The 24,455-nt window shown below is 41.9% G+C and overlaps 1 protein-coding gene across 6 annotated transcripts in view; it reads left to right on the top strand.

Moving 5' to 3' along the window:
* Nucleotides 1-24,455, top strand: part of CACNB4 (calcium voltage-gated channel auxiliary subunit beta 4) — a 272,030-nt gene that overhangs the window by 105,851 nt on the left and 141,724 nt on the right. For 2 of the 6 annotated variants that reach the window (XM_007964969.3, XM_007964971.3), the window contains exon 1: nucleotides 22,761-23,162. The exons of 3 other annotated variants lie outside the window; for them this stretch is intronic. In XM_007964969.3, the coding sequence (XP_007963160.1) occupies nucleotides 23,118-23,162 (45 nt within the window). In that variant the 5' untranslated portion in view covers nucleotides 22,761-23,117. Of the gene's footprint in view, nucleotides 1-22,760; nucleotides 23,163-24,455 lie in introns of those variants that run through there. One more of the 6 variants, XM_038002132.2, reaches the window with a different exon arrangement.

The following is a 24,455-nucleotide window of genomic DNA, read 5'->3' as shown; positions in this document are numbered from 1 at the left end:
TTGGTCCTTATACCCTGTGGTGTATGTTTATACAACCATTGCAACGCCTCATCCCTAGGGACTAGGTTTGTGTTATTTTTTTCTTAAACACAAACAGGTAACAGCTGCCAGTTAGAAAGCAGAAGCTTCTCTTGAGCCTTTCCTGTGTCTGTCTGCGATGACATTTCCTGTGACTCCATCTCTCCCTCCTTTTCTTTAGTTTCCTGGGCAAGACTCTTGGATTTTAGAAACTAGTATTCAAAAGGGAGGAAATCAAGTGACAGAAAATAAGAAAAATATTCTGAGGTTTCTGCCTTCTTTAGTCATGGAAAGGAATGGCAAGTTTACTCAGCCCAGATTGGAAAGAAAGATAAAAACCTTGGGACAGGAGTGGATATTGGGCTATTTATTTTTGAGTCACTCACATTCTTCAGTTTGAAAATGGAAAAAGCTGAAAGCCAGAAGGATTATGTAAGGTCACTTGGCAAGTTGTGGGCTGACCCAGTGTTAACACTGAGAGCTTCTGAGTTCTCTATTCTTTTCTTTCTTTAAGAGACAGGGTCTTGCTCTGTTGCCCAGTCTGGAGCGCAGCAGCGTGATCACAGCTCACCGCAGCCCCGATGAGTTCTCTGTTCTGAGCTTCTGAATCACAGTGACTCTCAAGGGGGTCTCACTCTATTAATCTTTGATTGTCTAAGCGGTATATGAGGGTCTTGACACTCACAGCCAAATGAGCACACAGGAGAGGTTAACCCTTGACTTTGCTGTGTTTGATCTTCATTCAATAAATGAGTAAAAGAAATGAATGCTGTGGTTGTATTGTTCAGTTTGTTTCCAAGCTAGCCAGTGGTGAGAAGTCTGTAAGCAAATAGATTTTTAAAATTTCATACTAGTGTCTATTATGGGCAATACTGTTCTTGAATCCAAATGAATTGTCTGAAGGATTACCATGTCTGGAGTTGGTGTTTGTAGAGTTATATGAGAAAAATACCAACAAACAGAAGCCAGCCTTTCTTCTTCATAAGGACTTGCTCCGACCATTCATCTAAAAGTAGATTTTCTCTTTGCAGACTTTGAACTGCTTTGAACTTGTTTGCGAGGTCAGCCCTTCACTAGTTCAGGAGAATGAAGGCTATCTGGAGAGCTGGAGTAAATATTGAAGTAAACCAGTCCAAAGAGCAGTTTGCCTTGTCTCAGGAGAAGCTGATAGCTTTACCAGGTACTGGTAGGTAGTCTCCCAAAATAAGGCCCAACTGCCAGGCAATGTTGGTAGGCGCTGCAGACTTGTAAATAACAGACTTTAATAAAGCATGTCTGTTAGTTATATTATGCTTTGAATCATTTTGTGTGTGAATTTAGTGCCCTTTTTTTTTTTTTTGGCTAATGCCTGTATTCTGCTGCTTTTTGTGCTAAGCACATGACTGAACAGCTATGAGCCGTATATCTTACACTCAAAAAATTCACATGATGTTTTCTCATTTTACCTTATAATGACCTTGACCTTGTGGTTTATTGTTATGGTTTGGGAGGGTTTTTGAGGTACATTTTTACTTTTGTCATATAAAGTACCCAAAACACTCCTGGTGTGTGTCTAAGGGATAGCCTTGGTGGGGCGGAGGGGGGAGTCAGTTATTTTGGCATTTATGCTTGCAACCTTTTTTGGCACTTATGTTTGCCAACGGAGTAGGCCTGTAATAGTTTGGAATAGGTCTTGTTAAGTATGAACTTCTGAGAGATGTAACAATCAAACTTTCTGCAAATTTATCTAATTCCTTATTTGATCAACATCAAACTGGGCCTCAAGTTTAAATTTATTTTCTATTTTCACTTGGACACAAAAATTATTGCAAGAATTGACAAGGCAGCCAGGTGTGGTGGCTCAGACCTGTAATCTCAGTACTTTGGGAGGCTGAGGCAGAAGGATCACTTGAGGCCAGGAGTTCAAGACCAGCATGGGGAAGACTGTCTCTAAAAAAAAAAGAAAGAAAAGAAAAATGCATTTGCAAAGCTCATAGAAATCAGGAGGCTAAAAGGAAAACCTGGCTTAAATGATGTATCTCCTAGATGTAGGTGGGGCAGGCAGTCACATTTGCTTAAGGAGCCTATGAGGCAGCCTGTAGAAAAGAGACAGGCGCCTCTAATCCCAGCTCCTCGGGAGGCTGAGGCAGGTGGATCGCTGAAACCCAGGAGGTGGAGGTTGCAGCGAGCCAAGATTGAGCCACTGCACTCCAGCCTGGGTGACAGAGTGAGACTGTGCCTCGAAAAAAAAGGGACCCTTTTGATTGGGTACAGTGGCTCATGCCTGTAATCCCAGCACTTTGAGAGGCCGAGGCGGGCAGATCACTTGAGGCCAGGAGTTTGAGACCAGCCTGGCAACATGGTGAAACCCCATCTCTACTGAAAATACAAAATTAGCCAGGTGTGGTGGTGTACTCCTGTAATCCCAGCTACTCAGGAGGCTGAGGCAGGAGAATCCCTTGAGCCCAGGAGGCAGAGGCTGCAGTGAGCCATGATTGTGCCACGGCACTCCAGCCTGGGCAACAGAGAGAGATTCTGTCTGAAAAAAAAAAAAAAAGAAAGAAAGAAAAGGGACCCTTTTTTTCTGTATTCCAGATAGGAAAATTTAATCCTCAGTGTTTTTTGTTTTTTTTCTGGATTCCAGATAGGAAAATTTAATCCTCAGTGTGTTTTGTTTTGTTTTGAAACAGGGTCTTTCTCTGTTACTTAGGCCGGAGTGTAGTGGTTTCAGCATAGCTCACTGCAGCCTCAAACTCCTGGGCTAAAGCAATTCTCCTGCCTCAGCCTCCCAGGTAGCTGGGACTACAGGCACACACCACCATACTCAGCTAATTTTTATTTTAATTTTTTTGTAGAGATGAGGTCTTGCCATGTTATCCAGGCTGGTCTCAAACTCCTGGGCTCAAGCAGCCCTCCTGCGTTGACCTCCCAAAGTGCTGGGATTACAGGTGTGAGCCACTGTGCCTGGCCAATTCCAACTTTAAAAGTGGTCCCCGACTGGGCACGGTGGCTCATGCCTGTAATCCCAGCACACTGGGAGCCCGAGATGGGCAGATCACAAGATCAGGAGTTGGAGACCAGCCTGACCAACATGGTGAAACCCCATCTCTACTAAAAATACAAAAATTAGCTGGGTGTGGTGGCGGATGCCTGTAATCCCAACTACTCAGGAGGCTGAGGCAGGAGAATCGCTTGAACCCGGGAGGTAGAGGTTGCAGTGAGCCGAGATCGTGCCACTGTACTCCAGCCTGGGTGACAGAGCGAGACTCTGTCTCAAAAAAAAAAAAGTGGTCCCCAACCTATGCCTCCTTCTTCAGAGATGTAGCCTCTGGCACTATCCTGTTTCTCTGGTTCCTTACCTGGCCCTTCTTGTAATTTGTGTGCCTCGTCTGGCCTACGAATTCTCACTGCTATGTGTTTCATCCTTGCTTTGGCACTTTGCCCTGTGTACCTTCTCATCCAATTCCACTTTCATTGGCTACCATGAATATCATTTCTCCTGGGCCCCAGGCTCCTATTTCCTGTCCCTGAAAGTAGGTCTGGGCTTCTTGGGTCAAACAAAAATGGTATCTACAAATTGCTTTGTCTCAAGGAGTATTTCTAGATATAGTTAGTGATCAAAAATGTGCTTCCAAACAAGGAGGAAAGCTTGTGGGTAAAAGCCTTGATAGTAAAAAAAGATGTTAAAAAACAAAAAGCAAAACAAAACAAAAAAGCATGGTTTACTGTCTCTGACCCTGATCTTATTCAAGATGTTTTCTTTTCCCTTCTTCCTACACCTACCAAAAAAGACACCAGAGTTGAGAACCTTGTGAGATCCACTTAGTTTCAGTCCTGTTCGTGGGTGTGAGGAAGACAATAATTACCGGATTTGGAAGCTGATGAAGGTGTCATTTTGACAGTCCCGAGAATTTAAGTGTTCTGTTTGCATTGCTTGCAGAACTATTTGCAATTTAGGAAGTGGAATATTTCCAAAGCATCTTTAGTGACATGGCTTAACCTTGACTTTGGAGGAGTAAGAGTCAAAGGATGTGAAATACTCAGGTTACATTTACTAAGTACTGATAGCATCAGCTTTCTCTAGGGGTGACTGAATGGGTCCCAGTTGGAATGAGGTGAGAAATGGGACTAAGCATTGCTTCCTGATTGCAGTGGGGGCTAGCTTGTAGCTTTCCCAGAAACTGAAATTTGCTCTGCCCCCCTGGGTGCTGGTTTGCATTCACATATCTCAGCAACTGTCATAATGGCACGTGCAACAGCCATGCTGTTTACAGAAAAGGTAGAACTTTGTGCTGGTAAGTAAAAGCCCTCCAGAGTAGGTATACACTTAGTTGTTCCTTCCAGTGGTTATCATACTTCTTTTCTCGCCATAGTTACATGCTAACAATGTCCCAAAGCTATGGTTGCTCTTGCATTTCATTCTTAATTCTTGTAAGATAAACTAATAATGCAGGGAGTAAATGAGCACCATTTATTAATTAAAATCCCCAGGACACGGGATAAACTGAAGGAAATAGTGTTTTTTGAAAAGTAGGTGTAGCTTGCCATGCTGCATAGTCTTACACCCACACATAACTCTAGCTGGCACTTTTTGGGTGCCAGGCTGCATGCATCTCCTTGGCCCACCGTAGACTTCAGCTGCAGCTGTGGTGGACAGTGCTTATGCATCCAGCCTGTTTGCCTTCTCTCTTCTGCCTCAGGGTTCTCCCTTGAAGGAGTTTACTCCATCCAGGCCTGTCTCCAAATATAGGACACTTAATGCCCTCTCCACCAATGGTGAAGGGGGGTCAATGATTAAGTACCCTAGCCCATTGTCCTTCAGGGGGGCCATTCTGAGGAGCATTTTACTCTTGCTTAGAAGTTCTCAGTGGGACTGAGTCCCAGTTACCTCTCTGCAATCGGAAATCCGTTATATATTCTTCATTGACTTTTCCTCCCTCCTGGATTCGCTCTTTTGTTTCCCTCATTCCTGCTTCACAAGATCCCCTCCGAAAGTTCTTATCTTAGGTTCTGCTTTGAGGGAGGCCAAATGAAGACAATCGCCATTACAGAATGATAAAGAAATCGCTAGAAGCATCTCTTTTAGCATCTCCTTTTAACTCCCTGTAGAGAAAGATAGTTTTTCCAGATTTTTTTAAAAAAATGGACAGATTAAGAAGAGGATTGTTTGTTTCTTATTGTCATGTTAAGAAAAAGAAGGCATTCAGAAGCCCTGCATTTCTATGGTTATGCTTTAGAAAGCAAGAAGCACATTCTTCACACCCCATTTTTCAGTTATTGGCATGTCATTTAGCCCATTTTCAGAATTCGTCAACTAATGACTACTCCCAGTTCAGAACCACATATGGAAAATTATAAGAAGAGACAATGAAAAGTCATCTGGTTCAATGCTCCATCTTCAGGTGAGAGGAGAACTCAGGTTAGAGAACAACATGTAAAGAGATTTCACAGTGAGCTCAGCAGAACTGTTCAGACCAGCTTCTGGGAAGACTGGTTTTTCAGGATGGGTTCCTGAATTTGGATTTTGGATTAAGTGTTATTGATTAATAAGAACTAAATTGGATCTCCAAAATGGAACTACCATACTCAGAGTCCTAAGGCTAGCCTGGAGCCGAACTCTGAAGTTAGAAGGTGATGAGCTGCTCACCTCCAGTGCTCAGAGTCCAAGCCCTCTCTCTAAAGAGAGTTCATCACTGCTAGCTTGATGGGAGCATGCTAGAGAGAAACTCAGCTTTATCAGGAGCAGGCTCCTCTGAGATATTTTCAAATGCAACCAAAGGTCTAACATGAATAGGACTTAGACATGCAGTTTTTGTTGAAAGAAATTTAGTATAATTTGTATTCCATATGTAACGCACTGCAAATTTGTTCCTGCTGGATAATGCCATTTTATATAGCTACACAATTCACCATCTCCCAATCAGAAGACAGTATTTTAAAATGACCTTTCAAACAGATATTAGCAAGATTTTAAATGGGCTTATCTGTCATCTTATTAAACTGATTTTTGAATGTTCTCTCATTCCTTGGGAGAGTCTCTGCCTACAGACATCCTTTTCTTTCCAAGGTAATTAACTGACTGCTTCCTTGTCCTGTTTGCTCACTCAGTTGAAATCGTGGCTTCTGGTCAGAGTTGTGCCCGTGGGGTATTGGATAGAATCAGAAGGTAAAAGGGATCAGAATGTGTTCACTGATCATGAGATTAATCCCAGAATTTGCAGAACTCTTTATTAAAAGATTGGGGGCACTTTCTCTGTCACAGGCACTATGGTGGTTGTTAAGGAAGCAACAGTGCACAAGACCCAGTCTCTGTTCCTCCTGGAGCTCACGTTGTTGCCTGAGTGAGGAGGGTGCAGCGTGGGAAATGCTGTGATATGGTGGCGCCTGAGAGACCCCACAGGAGGGACGTGTAATCTCTAACTGGAGAGGGTTGTGCTTTTGGCAGGGAAGTGAGGAGATGTCTGGACTGACTTTCGAATGACCAGTAGGAGAAAGTTAGGCACAGGGAATTAGGTAGTGAAATAGTTTTTGAGGAACAAGGTTCAATGTGCTCCGAAGCCTAGGATAACAAGTGCAAGAATTTGATACAGCGAGGTATGACTGGAGCATGTGTGAAGAAATTATGGCAAGAGATGAGTCTGGGCACACCAGAAGTGGCTTGTACTTGATCCCTGAAATAATTCAAATTTTATCTTAAAGAAAGGGAGGTGTCATGGATGTTGTGTCAACAGAGTCATCTGATTGGACTTGCAGAACATTTTGGTATTCAAATGGAAAGATACATGGAACTTGAGAGGTGAGCATAGTTGGTTGCAGGAAGACTGGTAAGGAGGCTGTCATGGGGAACAAATTGGGAGAGCCTCAACTGTAGAGACTGAAAAAAGAGGAGAGGTTCAAAAGGTGTTAGGGTTGGGGGAATACCAACAGAACATAAAGTCAGTGGAGAGGGGGAAGGGAAGAGTCAAGGATGATTCCCAAATTTCCAAATCGGACAACTGGGTGGGTAGTCACTCTGTTTTAGAATATAAGGACTTGGTTTCAAAGGAGATGGAGGTGAGTTCACTATTGGACATGTTGAGTCTAATATATCTGGACCATGGGACACTGAGGAGAGTTATCTGGTAGGCAGTTAAACATGTGGTTCTAGAACTTCAGACCTATATTTGGACTGGATTTATTTATTTATGAATCATCAGAAGATGGAATGTAGTTGAAGCTAAGGGAGAGGAGGTGAAACTGTGAAATTTGAGAGGTGGCCAGAGAGTGAAGAACCCACAAAGGAAATCAAGAAAGAATGACCTGAGAAGTAGAAGAGAAACCATGGAGAGCCATACCCTAGAAACCAAGGAGCAGGAGAGCTTCCAACGGGAGAAAGGTCAATAGTGTCAGGGGTCACATAAGATGAGGTTCTGTTAGAAATTGCAACAAAGAGGTCACTGGCAACCTTGGCAAGTACAATTTGAGTCAGAGACAGAGATAAAGGCCAGATTATTGAAACATGAATAATGGAGAAGAAATGAAGACAGAGTGTAGAAGCACTCTTTGGATGTTGGCTATGAAGGACAGATAGAAATAAGTTGATAGCTGGAAGAGGCAAGGCGAGGTGTGGGTTGAAATTATAGTCAAGAGAGCATATGGAACCAGGTTCATATGCTCTCTTGAGGGCAGAGAAATTGGGATTCTGAACACAGGTGAGAAGATCAATCTTAGAAGAAGAAGGGATACTTCTTCCACCAAAATAGAATGAAAAGAGGTATTTGTGGGGTAGGACAGGATATTGAAGAATTGTCACTTGCTCTATTCAACTCCTGTGGGGTTAGGGGTGAGATAATTTGCTAATGGTAAAAGAAGAGAGATGAGATAGCAGTCTTGAGGCAATTGATGAAGACTTCTGTGGATTGAGGGAAAAAACTCATAATAGATATGAAAGGGGTGCTGGGCAGTTGCTATCGACTACATGTTTGTGGTAGTAGTTCATAGGTTCATAGTTCATAGGTTGAAATCTTAACGCCCAAGGTGTTGGTAGTGGGAGGTGGGGCCTTTGGAATGTGATTGGGCCAGGAAGGTGGAGCCCCCATGATGGGATTAGTGTCCTTATGGAAGAAGAGGAGGAACCAGAGCCTCGTCTCTCTACCATTCGAGGATATGGCAGGAAGGTTGCCTTCTGCAAACCAGGAACTGGGCCCTCCCCAGACCCTGACTCTACTGCTGTGTTGGTCTTGGACTTCTCAGCCTCCAAAATTCAGAGAAATAAATCTTTGTTGTTTAACCCACCCAGTGCTTGATTTTTTTTTTATAACAGCTCAAGCTGACTAAAACAGCAGTATTGAGAGACAAGTAGAGGCCCAAGGTTATGAGGCTGCACTGCATGATTTTGATACGTATATTTATTATTTGATTACCTACTCTTGTGTAGGGTGGAGAAGGTTTTTAGAGTCCACCAGGATGTGGGCGAAGTAAGCACAGGAAAGGTAGATGTATTAGGTAAAATTGGAGGTATTTAGGGCTTAGAGAGCTCAGTGGGTCCAGAATGTAAGTGAATATGAATAATTGAGAGATAAATTTAGAGGGATTAGTAGCGGAAGTCACGTTCTTGGGTAGGGAGACTGGTTTGTCTAACCCTTTGCTGCAACCGTTGTCCGCTTTGACTTTTCTTTGGAAAAAAAAAAAATACAGTAACAGTAATTTACAGCTAATCACTTGTAACAACTTCCCATTAGGATTTTAATTTACTTTGATTTCTAGATCATTTTAACAATGTGTTTTCATCTTAAGCTTCAGATCTTAAAAAAAGTATTTCTGTTGGTGATAAATTACTTGGTAAGAAAATGGGAGTATAAAAATTATTTAATGGAATCATTTTCGAAAGGAAAGTTACAGTTTGTAATGAATATATGTAGAGATTCTTCAGGCAAATTCATGCAGATGCATAAGTCTTCAAGAATGAACACCAGAAAATGATACATGGTGATGGAGATACTGTCATTGGAAATGGAAATATACAAAGGGAAGACATTTAAATTGGTGGGTCGCATCGAAACTGTGATTCATTCTCCTTGTGCATAGGTACTAAGTTATCTGAGTTAGCAGCATTTGTAATGACTCTAAATTTAGAAAAATAAAATAAAATGAAGAGGAGGGAAAGTGCTGGCATGGCGATTTACAGTGACACAGAGCTAATGCTGAGATGTGAACGTGTGACCTTGTGATTACACTTTTGGATATATGTCCTGGTTTGCTAATTCCAGTCACCAAGTTTGGTACACTTGTTAATGCTTTTTTCTTTTACTTAATTCAAAACATCAACAAAGTGCCTTCCTTTTGGATTCATCATCCCAATTTATTATGCTCAGGAATGTCCAGGCTTTTCTGTCCTGAGGCTTTTTTGAGGATGATGTCCATTGTAGAGACAATCCAAAGGCTGGCAAAATAGCCCCTGGAAAGAGAGAAATAGAATGGAGCAGAGTGTTCTCTGAACTCAACCAAGCCCAGAGATTGTAGTGCTGCCCCCCACTGAGCTACGGTAGTATACCATAAAGAATATCATTGCCGTATTAAGACTTAATTTTTGAAGTTCAGGTAACCTATCCATCACTGTCAATTAATTTGTACTAAGAGCTCAAGGTAGTTGGTGTGGTAGTGCTGATATGTTGTGGAGGTTATCTGCAGAGCAAATACAATAATTCATTTGGATTCATACTTTACCTAATTTTGAAAATCCATCCCTTACTTTTCTTGTTGGAAAATTGGAATGAGTTTCCCAGTAATGGATTTGTTGAGGAATTCAATTTCCTCTTTGCATTTGACCCAACAGTGTATTGGTTGTCAGCACTTGGTGTTCTTCCATTTCTTCCTTCCAGAAGGGTCTCTATATGGTGGTAGGAGATGGCCACTTTGAGCACCTGAGAGGGAAAGAAACAATCTCTGAAGCAACTCCTGCTGAACTTCTTATACTGATGATTTGTGATAATTCAATGTGTGACTCCCCTCAACCCCAGTAAGGGATTAGTCTGGAGGTGGCACTCAGTCCAAGCAACAGTAGGAGAATCAGACTGGGCCAGGCTGCTCTTATGCTAGCATATCCCCGTCAGATGGCATTGTACCAGAGTCTGAAAGAAGGGAACTTTTCTGTCTAATACCAGCCCTTTGTTTTTCTCTATATATTTTTCTTCATTAGAATGTTAACTAACCTAGCTCTGAAAGTGAGTCAAGGGTACTTCTTAAGCCCAGGTTATATGAGGTTGATGAGTATGCTAAATGTGACCTCAGTATCAATAGCTATAGATGATTCTAGTACGGTGCTTAATAATATGGAGTAGAATAATTGGCTTAGAGATGGGAGTGGTATTGGGAGTGGGTTGAAGGGTTAGCTGAGATTTCACATCTCAGTAAACCTCATCATAAATCGGTAAATAATATGAACACTTATCACTGACCAATAAAATATAGACAGAGGCTCTCCTTGAGTTGGAAGGAGCCATTTTGGAAATTCAAACCAGATGCTTATTCTATCTACTGTATAAATATTTCTGCCAAGTGGTAGGTATATAAGTAACAGGCATATCAGTGTTTAGATTACTCTCTTTTCATATGAAACAAGAGCATTCTTAGAAATGAGACTAACAGCAATGGGCACTGTTGCGCCACCTTGTGAAAGTAGATCATGCAAGGTAAATAAGTGCTGTATTGGTTGTGAGGTCAGTACCATAGAACAAGATGATAGTTTAGGGAATGATGCTCTTCTTCATATATCTAAGGAAGTACATGTAGTAGCTTTTTCATCCACCAGATATGATATCTAACTATGGTAGTCTAAGTTCAGTCGTCTGATTCATTTGCCTAATAGAACGACTTTGGAATTTTTAGAAAGTGTAGATACTAGAACCTTTACTGAGCTTGAGTTCCTGGAGTGTAAATGGATTTTTCAAAAGCTCCACAGGTGATTCAGATTTTCTGCCATTGTCGAGAGCCATTACCTTAGGTGCCAATGTCTTAAGACTTCCCAAAAAGAGATTAGAGACATGAACATCACAGTCTCTGTTATTTAGATGTGGATGGACATTCCTCACTCAGAGATAGTAGGTTAAATATACTTATGAAAAAATGTAGTGTTATATATATTCACATTCTTGTTCATTGGCAAAAAAAAAAAAAAAAAAAAGGAAAAAGAAAATTACGGCAGTGGTGGATTTCTACTTTTGGCATATCAAATTAACAGATTAAAAAAATTAGACCCTTAGGTCCCTCTTTGTCGTATTGTTGGTAATAAAGCTGAGAGCTGGTACTTCACTTTGAGCTAATAGGTATGTAAATTGGCAGAATTTTTCTGTACGGCCTTCGGCAGTGTGATTGAGAGGCTTAAAAGCATTCATAGACTTTGACCCAAGAATATATGGGAATTTAGCCTGAGAAAATAATCTGAATTGCAGACTAATAGAATTCCAGCATTATTTGTATGAGCAAAACAATGGGAACTGCATAGTACATCTATATGGTGCAATAGTTTATAATTGTAATAAATTATGTTTATGATGAGTTTTTAGTAATGTGGGGAACATTTATGTTGTTATTGCTAACAGAATACAAACGTTTACATATAGTAGATTCTAGATGTAAAACAAAATGCCTACAAACATAGAAAAAGACTAAAGTATTAACAGTAATCATATTTTAGTAGTAAGACTACAAATTTTAATTCTTGCCTTTGTACTCTTTTGAATTTTCCAAGTTTTCTACAATACCACTTTTTAAAGAACATGTTTTACTTTTATAATCAGCAAAAAAAGATACACTCATGGGAAATGCTTTAAAGGCAAATATTTTGTGGAAGAATTGGCTGTGAAAGATGTCATAAATTGGGGAATCAATCTGTGAAGGGAAGAGATTTGAGGAAAAATTTCAGTAGACCAGGAAAATGCTTAAGTTATTTTCAAGCATAAGAAGAAACAGAAAGCTGGATCATAAGCATGTGTTCTGAGGAAAGTGTAATGAGTGGCTGAAATACGAAATATGAGAAGTATGTTGTAGAGATGGCAGGAGGCAAGTTGATGGAGGATGGATATAATGAAAAATATATTTCATTCTCTTCTTTTATGGCTTCAGAGTTGTGCGATGTTAGGAAACTTTCCTAACCCTTTGAATCTTCATGATTCGTTTATGTTTGTCGAGTATATGTTTAAATGAAGTAAACACAACCATCAAAGACTGAATGTGAAAGGAAGTGGATGACTCTTTGGTTCAGAAATGAATTTCTTCTTCTAGGCCTTTTGTTCTTCTCACCAAACTTTTAGAAGTTGATAGGCTTGGTTGGGGATAGGATGATTCCCAAAGTTGCTGTGTTGGTTAACATGTTAGTATTCTAGAAGGTATCTCTTTCAAAAGTGAACCTGTATTAGTTGAGGCCCACAGGCAATCTATCTGACATTGTCTTTTTTAGTCAAGACTTCGATGGAAAGCTCTAAAGGTACCTGGTTGAGAAAAGCTCATAATTTCTCATTAAGTTAGGTAAAACTGATCATTTACTAACAATAGCCCTTTTCCAAAAACCTACTAAGAGCCATAACAATGTATTTATGAATTTCCCTTTGGTTTTTGGAGTGGACTATTTGTGTTTGTTAGTATCTCTTTTTTTGCATGTCAACATTTCCAAAGCATGTTAAAACAATTGCTCCATGTTCAAGCAATTCGTAGGTTTAAATGGCTGGTTAGAGGAGCCCAAGAAATGCAGGGAGCATTATGATTCGATAGAGCTTCTGGATCGACTAGTTATTACTTTACTATCTTGCAGTATTGCACATTTATTTAAAGCTTATTTGATATTGAAAGAGTAACTTAAAGGAACTGTTAGAAATAATTTTTTTAAAACTAATGTTTTTGAAAATTGTGATACTATTGCCTTTCTTAGTTTAAAAGAGAACGGATTTCTGAGGTACACAAGGCCAGAGGGTTAGGTAGTATTTATAGCTTACTCTCCCATGCAAAGGTCAGAAATCCAGTGACTATAGGGGTGCTGTGAGATACGCGGCTGTGAAAGATTTATTTGCATATTGCTATTTTAAATTTTTCAATCTATCTTAAAAATTTGAGAGTTCATTTTCTGTTATGAAGAAAAATGCATTACTAAACAACTTGCAAAGCCCTATGGGGGGTGTGTGTGTGTGACCAACATTTATGGCTTTTTTTATAGTTTTGGACTTATGAGACATACCAACAAATATAAGAGATCCTTGATTTTTTTTACAGTCTCCTCTATTTTCTATTAGTACCAGTGTACATTATTTTTATTATTTGGCTGCGAATTTATACTGTTTTCTATGTAGATGATTGTTATTTTCCTTGAATATTTGATGCAAGAATCACTTCTGAGAACTGGCATTTAGATAAGTAATTCAGTTTGTTTCCATTTGCGCCTCTTGGGGAAAGGCTTTGGACTTAGTGCTCCAACTAATTTTCCATCCAATACTGCAAAGGAAATGACCAAACAGACTGAGAACTAAGAGAAATTATATAAAAAATCCAAATCTTCATGAGGAATTACTTATGGACTTGGCTAAAAGGTGGCAGATATTTTTGTCTTTGTAATGCTCTACTTAAGCTCAAAAACTCAATAGAGTTGAAGATTTTTCTTTGAATTCATTTGGGTTTTGAAAAAACTGTGTAAAATTGGTAATTTATCTGTGTATGTGTTTTTAGCTCACAAACATTTTGTTTTGGCCCGTAGTCTTTTGTTTCAGAAAGTAAGCAGGCTAACATGTGCATAGCACTGTTCTGTTTTTAATGGGGATGATGGGTTTAGGTGGAGATTTACCATCACTGACCACCATCTTGGGTTTGTCAGCATTTCATGAAAGGAGAATTAGAAGAAACAATATAACCTAGTGAGGTCTTTTTTTCTAAGTCCAGTTCTTACCTTCTATATGTGTTTTTCTGGTTGTCTTCATTCCTATTCTAATGACCTCAATATTTTTACTTTTGCAGCTGGTATTAGGTTGAGCTGCTGCAACAAGAGACCCCTAAATAAAGTTGCCTAAATAAGATGGAAATGCCTTTCTCTTTCATCTAACAATGCAGAAGCTTCTTTATTCTATTAACTTTTCATCCTTAAGGTGAGGTCTTCATCTGTATGCTGGAAGTTGTTTCATCAGCACCACATCCAAAGGAATGGGAAGAGAGTATATGGTAGGCAGTCAGTATCTTTTTTTTGAAACTGAGTCTCACTCTGTCGCCCAGGCTGGAGTGCAGTGGTGCAATCTCAGCTCACTGCAAGCTCTGCCTCCTGGGTTCAGGCCATTATCCTGCCTCAGCCTCCTGAATAGTTGGGACTACAGGCGCTCGCCACTATGCCTAGCTAATTTTTTTGTATTTTTAGTAGAGACAGGGTTTCACTGTGTTAGCCAGGATGGTCTTGATCTCCTGACCTCGTGATCCGCCCGCCTCGGCCTCCCAAAGTGCTGGGATTACTGGTGTGAGCCACTGCGCCTGGCCAGCAGTCAGTATCTTTTTAAGGGTGTAATGTGTAAGTTGGACACATGACTTTAGCTCCTATTGTATTGGCAAGAACACAGTCATATCCAGTTGCAAGGGAGGCTGTGAGGTACAGTTTCTAGTTGAAGAACATTGTTGAATTTTAGCCTTGCTAAAATTGAAGGTGGAATGGCGTAATGCTAAATGGGAGAAATGGAGAAAGAATACTGGAACTTTTAGTCATCTCTGTCACCTAGAATAATAGAGAGGTCAAAGTTCAGCAGTGTGCACCCAAACCTCCATTTTCTCCATACCTGATACCATGTTGCAGAAACCGAAAGCTTGCAACCTGAGGGCTAACACTAATCCATTGCTTGAGATAATTCTATCCATGTCTAGCAGTACTTTAAAAGCTTTAGATCTGCTTGCAGGAGGGATCTAGAATGAGTATTGCTACTCTAAGCTCAGTATTTTAGAGTCAGCTAGATTTTTCTACTCCCTTGTTTTGGTTCTAGCATGCCTGGTGCCTGGTGCTTGAGACATGGGGTTCTTTCAGTGAATGCTCTACTGTGAAGATTATCTATATTATACCAGCTTAGCTGGCTTTTTGCAATGTAGTTATTAAACTTCAACTATTTTTAAGTTGTAATAGGCACTGCATCAGAGAGGGGTATATCAACAAGATGAATAAAACATAGTTCCTGCCTTTAAGGGATACATGCTCTGGCACACTTTTTCAAAGGTAAATGTTTTTCCAAAACTATGTTCTGAGGAAAATACCCCAGGACCTTATTGCTACCATCTATCCATTATCTACCAATATTCCCTCTTCCCATAGATTCCACCCAAGAAGAGCCCCTACCACTGACAGGAGTTTGGCTCAGACCTGAATTCCTGACATCAGTTTCCATTTTGTATTTGTTTTCTAAATCTGCAGTGGCTCTGAAATTGACCTCACAGATTCCTTGGCTCATTGACTCTAAGGCCTCAAATATCTACTAGACTAGGCTGCATGCATTCTGATGGAGGCAAGGATATCAAGGCTCACAGTGTGAGTTTTCTTTCCATGTTTGCTGTTCAGTTCCTGTAACCAATATTTGTTAAGGCTCTTCTATGGAATGTAGCATGTGGGGTGTGAAGCTGAGTAAGACGTGGTTCTTGCTCTTGAGCTGTTCATCTTGTAATGAAAGAATTACACTATTATGTGATTCGCCCACTGGTAGAGGTATGGGAGACAGAGTGTTATGGAAGTATAGGAGAAGGACTGGCTAATGTCTGAGGGGGTTGGAGAAGTTAGTGACATTTACATTTGACCTTAAAGAAGGAATGAGTTCACCAAATAAAAGTAATCAGGGGTAGGGGACAGAGTGAAGGTGGCCTTCCTGACAGAGGGGACATCTTGTGCAAAGGGTGACGCGTGAAATATCATGGGGTCTTGTCCTCAACACTGAAAAACCAAGAACCAAAACCAAAATCTCCATCAGCGCATTATAAATGATGTTTCCCTTGAAATAAAGACTCTGTTAAAACAACTCTATGTGACACCTAGATTATTTAGTTTGTAAGAATCTGAATCTGAACAGGACCATTGTGTCCCAATCAGGGCATGAAGACAGTTTGGTAAGGACTCTCTAGGGATGCTCATGTTCTAGGTTTTCTTAGCTCTAAAAAATACCCACATTTCACTTTGTGAGCTCTTTTGCCAGTCACTGCACTGCTTTGTCAACCAAAGTGCAAAGGTAGCCAAGGAGCTCAGGGCCATCATTAATTATTCAGGTATTTGTGGAAAGCCTATGTGCTAGGCAGTGGGGATATAATGGTGTGTAAAAAGGTATCCTGGTCTCTCTTCCCACAGAACTCACATTTAAAAGACAGCTATTAATTCACCAGTTGCACTAATGCAAGCTAATGCGGGTGGATTGAGAGGAGGTGTGGGTTCTAGGCAAAGGGCTCAGAAGCAATAAAACCCAGTGGTGGGAAGGGGTGTGATGTGTCCAAGAAGCTTGGAGAGAGTGAAGGGGAAAGGCATGCAAAATCAGGGTTTTGAGAAGAGAAGTGTTGGGCCCACACTACACACTAGACCTTTTTAAGGATTTGGGTTTTTCAGTGGGAAGCCACTAAAGATTTTGAATTGGAGCTGACTGATTTTTGTTTAGAGGAAATATTAGGTGCTAAACAGGCATTTATGGATGCTTATTATTAATCATGTTATCAAATCAAATAGAAAAACTCCTGGGAGGCAAAAACGTAAATTGTTACCTAAAAGCAGTGACAAAATAGAAAATAAAGTTTTACTAATTTTACGTTAAACAGTTTTGTTTACTCTTTATAGCAAATCTGGCATCATGGAACTGAAGGAGTCCCACCTTTTAGGGAGGTGGTTTGCGCAAGAGTGAGTAGTAAGTTGGTGGCTGATTCATTTCTGCCCTGCTCCATGAGTGACACTGTTCCTTTCCTTCCCCCTTTCCTGCCTCCCACTCCTGCTGAAGCTTTGCAGATAAGGAATCAAATTACTCTCTGGCTCTCATCAGAGCTTCTCAAAATGTGAGAGCTTTGATTGCAACCATCTCCTTGGTTCAATTTCTGTCTTCAGGATCTTCAGTGTTGCTGCCACGCCATCCCTGTCTGTCCCTAGGGAGATGCCATCATGTCTCGTTGATCTTCACATTCCAGTGTCTCCAGTAGCGCAGACCAGTCAACAATTCAAAGCTGTAATTGGTAGATTAGCACTAATAATATCAGCTAAACAATATATAGGCAATGGGAAGGTGACCAGCTGAACTAGTCTCCTAGATTCATTTTGGAGAATAGTGGAAAGTAAAGTTGTATAGCATTCATGAAAATTGTGGCTTTATGGAATGTTTTTTTTTCTAAGAGATTGGCTCTTTTTTTTTTTTTTTTTTTTGTAAACTGAAATTTTAGAAAGTGAGAGCTTTCTGAGTAATATGTCAATCACAGAGAGGGATCTGTCTTTTTCTGGCAAGTTGAATAGGCCATGGGAATTTTTTCTACCTTACCTACACTTGCTGTCTTATGAGTTATGAAGTATTATTTTTCCTGAAGTCATCAAGAATGGCAGGGAGGAGGGGAGCTAGTCCATATATTCACTCTTCCTCTGCGCGTCTCTAGGGTTTTCTGTCTCTGCCTCTTTATCCCTGTCTCTGCTTGTTTCTGCTATTCTTCCTCTTCTCTTGCCTCTTTGGCATGAACCAGCAGTAGCATTTGTTACAGGATTTTCATGAGTACGGTCTTCTGGGCAGTGGTTTGTGACAGGGTGGGGCATCCAGGAGTGGCTGGTGGGGATGATGGAGCAAGAGGCCAGGCAATTGAGGAGGCCAGTGGGAGAGCACTGGGTACACCCAGGTACAGAGGAAAGATGCAGCGTTCAGTGGGGTGGCTGAGGGTGGGGGTGCTGTCAGGAGGTGGAGGAGGTCTGGGCAAGCATGACAGCCTTGGCACGAGGAGCAGTCAGCCTGGCCAGATAGAGCAGGTAGGCAGCTGGCAGGAGCTGGCATGAATGTAGGAGGGCAGCAGGAGGCCGGAGGCTGGGCTCAGCTCTGGCGGCTGAGACCTGAGACTCAGGTGGGATTGAGAGGACCAGGCCGGCATCAGGGGCAAAAGTTAGCAATCCTACCCCAGAGGCAAGGGCACCAGAGCTTCAGGCCAGAACCCAGGCAGAGAGTGATGAGAACGACCATAGTAACCCAGTGCTTGCTTGTGGAGGACTGTTGGTGCCAGGTACCCATCCGAACATTTTATTAGACCAAGGCTTTTAATCTGCACAATCTTCTTGATAGAATCCTCATTTTGTAAGTGAGGAAATGGAGGCACAGGAAGGTAGCGTAGCTTGCCGAGTGTTACCCTGCTGGGAAGTGGCACAGCTGGGATATGCGGGCAGTCTGGCTCCAGGGTCCCTGCTCATAACCACCTTGCTTCATGGTATTCCTGTTACATATCACAGGGAGGACCACTCACACGGGGTGCATGGGGCCTTTGGAGCTGGGCAATGTGGGCTGCCCTGATTCCATACTACTTCTCTTAAAAAATTTAAAAGGCGGATTCTTCCACACTGCCTCCTGTGTATCTTTCATATCTTAACTCGTTAATTTCAAAACTATTATCTCCGTGGTATTCGTGGGGCCTGGAGAAACTCTGGACATGCCTCCCTAGGTGGTAAGGTCTGAGTTCAGCCTCAGAGAACTACAGCAGAGGACTAATAAAAGTGGAATCTATTGTCTGTAGTTTTTTGTTTGTTTGTTTGTTTTGTTTTCATTCCTTTGTCTGCCCTGTTGCTACCACCTGTCTGATGGGCTCCAGGGAGGAAACAGGGGTATGATACTCATTCTTGCAGTTGGCCACACAGATTTCTAGAGGCAAATGAGTGGAGTAATATCACCTGCAGAAGACGAGAAAATTCATCTAGCACACAGTAGTCACTTAGTAAAATTTAAACAAAAACAAAGAACAAAATAATTCCCAAGACTGAATTGGCAAACAGAGACCTTGGACTTGTGTTCTAGCCCATGGAGACAAGAAGAGAACTAGCCTTGGCTGAGTCCCAACATTATTCCTTTGTCTCTTCTCTGAGCTCTTGCAGTTCTGCTATAGAACACATAACTACACTGGCTTTGAACAGTTAAATTCCCAAGAAATTTAGGTGGAAAATTAGAATCAGAATTGCCTTTTGCTTCTAAATTTGCACCAGTTTGTCTTGATCATGGCTATCTAAATCTCATAGCTAATCTTCTCACTTTTGGCTTTTCTCTCCTTCTCTCTGTCCAAACAAGTGGAAAACAGAAATACCTATCCTTTGTACTCTACTGTCATTTTCATGGGTTCCCTCTATGACAAAGCCCAGCACTGGGTAAGGAAGAGGGACTTAATATCCCTAAGTGTGAAGCCCATGAAAACGAACTGAAAGTAATGTTTCCTTGTGATACAAAACAGAGCTGTCCTAATTTGTTGAGGGCCATGCCATTTCCTCCACTGAATTAAGCTCAGTTGAGGCATTTGTCAAATTGCAAGGATACCTTCCCCATCATGAATCACGTGACATTTATAAACAGAGTCATAGAGACGATGCTTTTTCATAGGGTTTTTTTTTTGAGTTCGAACTGTTGATCATAATGAGAGATAACTGGAAAAGAGTTGAGTCAGAAGTACATTCAGCAGGGCATCCTCAGAATCAGAGGCAGCCCCCTTGAGGCTATGCAGTTTTGGAGGCTACTCAGTAATGAGAGGTAGGTGGGTTCCTGGGAAGCACCAGCACAAGATAAGCCCCAAGGTTTTCAAACTTGTTCTCGCTGTAACTGCAGGTGGGAGAAGTAGGCCAGAAACGGGGTGGTTTCTCTTTCATCTTCTTGACCATCATTCAACTGGAGAACTGTTAAAGTCAAAACCGAGAAGGTACCAGTGTCTTGGTTGCTTTTCACCACCTGCTGCAGTGAAGTGTGAAATTTGACCCTAGGAACTTGAACCTGCTGGAATCCATAGACCCTTTTACTAAAAGCCAGGGACTGGAGGTGATCTGAAACAGGCCTGGGAAGCTCCCAGGGACCTCTCACTATTTCTCAGCCTGGTCTCAGTTTAGAGAATCTTGGGACAGAGATAGTCAGTTCTAAGATCTTTCTAGAGTTCTGAGCTCACTTTTCTGGAACTCCTTAGAGTTCCTCTGGGGAGGTTCAGAGCTGAGTGTCTCACTGGGGTTCCTCTGGAACTCTGGGATCAGCCCGAATATTGGGTTGAAACCCTTAGGTGACTCATAGGTGTGGTGCTGATTCTGTGTAGATACAGACCCTAGGGGAAGACTCCCCCACCTGTGATCTGATTTTTAGTTATCAGCTGTGGGTGAACAAAATGACTTCTGATGGGATAATTTGTTTGAATGGAAGGCGTGGGAAAAATAGGAATTTCCCCAACACAGTGACTTCTCTCTATTTCACCAAATTCCTCTTGGGAACACGCCTACTGCCCCTCATCTTGAAAACTCTATCAAGGAGGAAGTAGGGGAAGGAACACTCCAGTATAGAACATATGGCTTTGAATAAAACAATTCAACCTTTGTAGGCACTAGAAGGACCAGATAAGGAGACTCTGTTGTTCTCCCACCTCTTACAGTTTATGATTCTGAGTCCAGCACGTTTCTGACTTCCTGGGAAGCAGGCAGAGCCACGCTGCCCCTGCTTCATATCTATTCTTAGTTAGAGGGGTTGGGTGCAGGAGGAACCACAGCCTGCTATGCGTGATCCAGTGCCTCCCTGCTGACATCCCGTCCTGGTCAGACTCGCTGACTGCATGCATTAGGGTACCGTAAAGTGCGCCCCTTCACTTTAAAAATTCCTTTAGGCCCTCACACTGGCTATAGGGAGTGCTCCACGGCAGCCATCCACAGAAGAGCTGAGCTATGTACAGTTTATCCAATTGGGAACAATTTCTCTCGTCTTGATGAATTGTGAAAGTGGGCTGCCTCTGTCTTCTCCCCTTAATTTAGATGTCCATTTAACATAATCGGAGAATACCTATACTTGGAATTGCAGTGGTAAAGTCGGGAAATGATCTAGAGAATTTCAGAGAAAAAAAGACCGTCTTGTTTCAGTTTTCCGTTGATTCTGGTTGAAATACCGTATGGCTGTAGTTAGAGAGTTAATAATTAAAATAAGAGTCTAACACGTGAATTTGAGCACAGCAGCCCTTTGATCCAGTCCTCTTGGTGTATAGGGGAGGGAACCGAGGTTCCACCTGGCCAGGGACTTGCTCCAACATGCATCCTTGTCGACAGGTAGGGCCAGCACTGGGTTTCTCTCTATGGAATCCTGTTGACTGCACTCATCCCCTGCTGCTGTCCTCCCTCCATGGGGGCACAGCCTCAGAGGTGACAATCTGTTCAAACCCTACCATTTTGGGATTCTGAAGGACAGCAGCATCTTCTTGCTGTCATTTATATCTGAAAGTGGACTAGGTATTGATGCCACTCCCAAGATGTGCAACTCTGATTGAAAGACATGAACGGGTCAGCACAGACCTGGGAGAACTATGCTCTGCTCAGCTGTTGTAGCCCTTGTGTTGTTTATTATTTTGACTCAGGTTTGTTCCTTTAAGAATTACGCTTTTCAGAGATACTGGCTGGAAGGACAGGCCTCCTTTCCTAGGTCCAGGGCCAGCCAGTTACTCCTGTGCTGAGCTCCCATGAACTGCAGCCAATGCCTTCCAGCTGACAAAGCAGCTTCTCAATGGTAAGTGTTTATGTTGCACTTTAGATTTGCAGAGTTCTTTCCCTAAGTTATTTCTTACCTCATTTTGGCGGCTGAAGAAACCAGAGCCCATCGAGGTGGTTACTGACTGGTCCAGAGTCATCTGACCCGTTAGTGGCAAAGCTGATACGGGGGACTCAGAGCCTCTGAGTTTCTGGGTCATTACTTACCCAGTCAGTCATGCAGCTGCTCTAAAATATGTTCTGTGCCCCTCACCAGCTCCTTTGTCCCCTGACTTTAGCTAGCTTCTTTTAGAGTGGGCCATAAAGCTCTCCTGTTTCAAAGCTGCAGCTTTTTTTTCTATCGGTTGACCAGAAAGTTCTGAGTACCTAGAGAAACTCCATCTCAGGCTGCTGCAATGTGGGACCTGTCCTAGGTCAACTTGAGTTGCGGTGTGGCCACAGCAGGTGGAGGGAGTCTGATGTTTCTATTTAGGTTTTGGGGGAAAGACCAATGCCATTTCAGGATTATTAAAGATTTATGCATGGGAAGGGGATGAAGAATTTACATGAAAACATTGGCTGTTGCTTAAAGTTGATTAAAAACATTCAACTACAGAGCATTAAACATTTTGCGTCTAAAAGTTGAGAGGTTTTTGGCTTCCTTTTCGAACTTCACCAGTTGGGACACAGAGCTCTTTTCTTGCCAGTGAGGCAGAGACTTCATCGAGAATATTGAAAACTTTTACTATAGAAATTCCCACAAGAAATCTTACCATCTGTTTATTCTAGTCATTTTTTTCTTCACCTTGGGTTTAAAGATATTTTTTATGACTCATTGCCCTTTTGACTTAAACGCATCTGTTAAGTACAGATGTTGGATGAGATTAGTATCTGTTTACCTGTGTTTACATGATATTCTCTGAAAATAAAATCTTTCCTTTGCTCCCCTCTCCAATTGTGAATTTAATTAAGAAGATGAGCAGTTGTGTTTGGAGTATTCAATAGTCTGCCTTTCCAAACATTCCACGCAGCCTTTTGGATATTGATAAGTGTTTATTGTAGAACTAACAATACAGGCGAAACAGGAAGCAGCTCTTTGCTGGGTAGGATGCTCCGAGGCGCCCTCCACTCTCCGAGGGAACGCTCTTCAGCTGACTGAAGCAGGGAAGCCGAGCCAATCAGAGGCCGCTTTCCTAGCTCAGTCACCAGTCTGTGGTTGAGGAAGGGTTTTGCTTTTTGTGCTCTGTATTGGGAAGGCAGATAAAATGCCAGGTCTGGACTGCCTCTGGGGATAACCTCACCCTGTGGGATGTGAATGAATAGCATCTTGCCTGGTAAATCCACAGGAATTGATAAGGCAGGCGCAGTTCTCCCAAACAGGCCTTTTCTCTTTAAGCTCTAGCTGTGGTTTCTGCAGCAATTTTGTTTTTGCCTTGAAAGAGGTGCTCTGGATTATCAGACCTCCATGTATGACAATTTGTACCTGCATGGAATTGAAGACTCGGAGGCTGTAAGTATTTTCATAGATAGCTAATTCCCTCTCCCCTCCTCTTCCTCCTCCCACTATCCCTTTCACCACCCCCCCTTCTTATTTCTTAGGCAACGCAGGGAACATGGAGCAGAAAGCTAACATCATTCTGGGGCTTGCTGGCTGCTGTGTAAATGTTCTCTGTGTAGTTTGTAGGTAACTGAAATTATTTATTTTCAAGCAAAAAAGAAATTAGGGTGATGGCAAAGCATCTTAAGAGTGTAGGCTGTTTGAATTTATACATTACTGGGTCCACATTTGATCTCACCAGGGGTAACTGCTCCTTGTAGACTGGTTTAAACTATGCAGAAAGTGCCTATGTTTTCCAATAGCAGGGTTCATAGAAAAGCCTCATTCATTATATAATATACATTGTTTGTTGAGCTAGCATGAATGGAAGTTCCTAAGCTGTAGCTGTATTATTATGTGCTTTCTGGCCAAACAAGCAGTGCAGATCTACTGCTTCTTTGTTAAGGAAATCAGATGCAAGGGTTGTGGCCATACAGCACCCCAGTGCAGAGGCAGTGGGCAGTGTTCCTATACTCTACCTTGGAAGAGCGAAGTAGACTCCCATGTGTTTTGGGTTAGAGAACTGGACTCCTTCTCCCCCCTAGGTCAGGTTCATGCAATCTGTTAAAATCAGGATGAAATAATTTCCTGAAATCCCTAGAATCATACCACAGACTGCTAGCTTTTGAATATAGGGTACAGCTGATAATTGAGTCTTTCTTTTGACTCTTGCTGGTGGTAGTTCCTATGTTTTTCATCAATACACAGAAACCTCGCGAGGTAGAATGGTTGAGGGTGGTTAATGGGAAGTGCTGTGAGGAGTCTGAATTTTATGGGAGTGCAGTGCCATACATGTTGCTACATTTGAAACAGGAGTGTGTTATATAAGATTCTCTGGCTAAACCACCAAATAAACAGGTTATAACAAAGGAAAAAAAAAAAAAAAAAGCCCTGTGGTGTACGTCAGTGCAGACGTATATGTCTAATGATGTGCTATCCATGAAAGATAGGAATCCTCAGTTCTGTTAAGGCATTCCGTTTTTCCTTCCTGTCTGTGTGTTTGCTCTAACTCTAACTCTGTTTCTGCAAAGTCTCTCTGCGTGTTGCCCAGCGTGCTCATAAATGATCAGACTGTCAGTGTATTGCAAGGGACCGTAGTCTAAAACATTGGCGGCTGAAATCAAGAAGGTCCACACTTGCTGGTGGGGTGAGGGAATGGTAAAGGCAATTATAGGAGTTCAGTAAGCCGGCTTCCCGGGCTGGGTT

This window comes from Chlorocebus sabaeus, chromosome 10 (assembly GCF_047675955.1).
Source record: "Chlorocebus sabaeus isolate Y175 chromosome 10, mChlSab1.0.hap1, whole genome shotgun sequence".
In the NCBI taxonomy this organism is placed as follows: Eukaryota; Metazoa; Chordata; class Mammalia; order Primates; family Cercopithecidae; genus Chlorocebus; species Chlorocebus sabaeus.
Note: the sequence above shows the minus strand (reverse complement) of the source record. Positions and strands in the feature narration are given on the sequence as shown.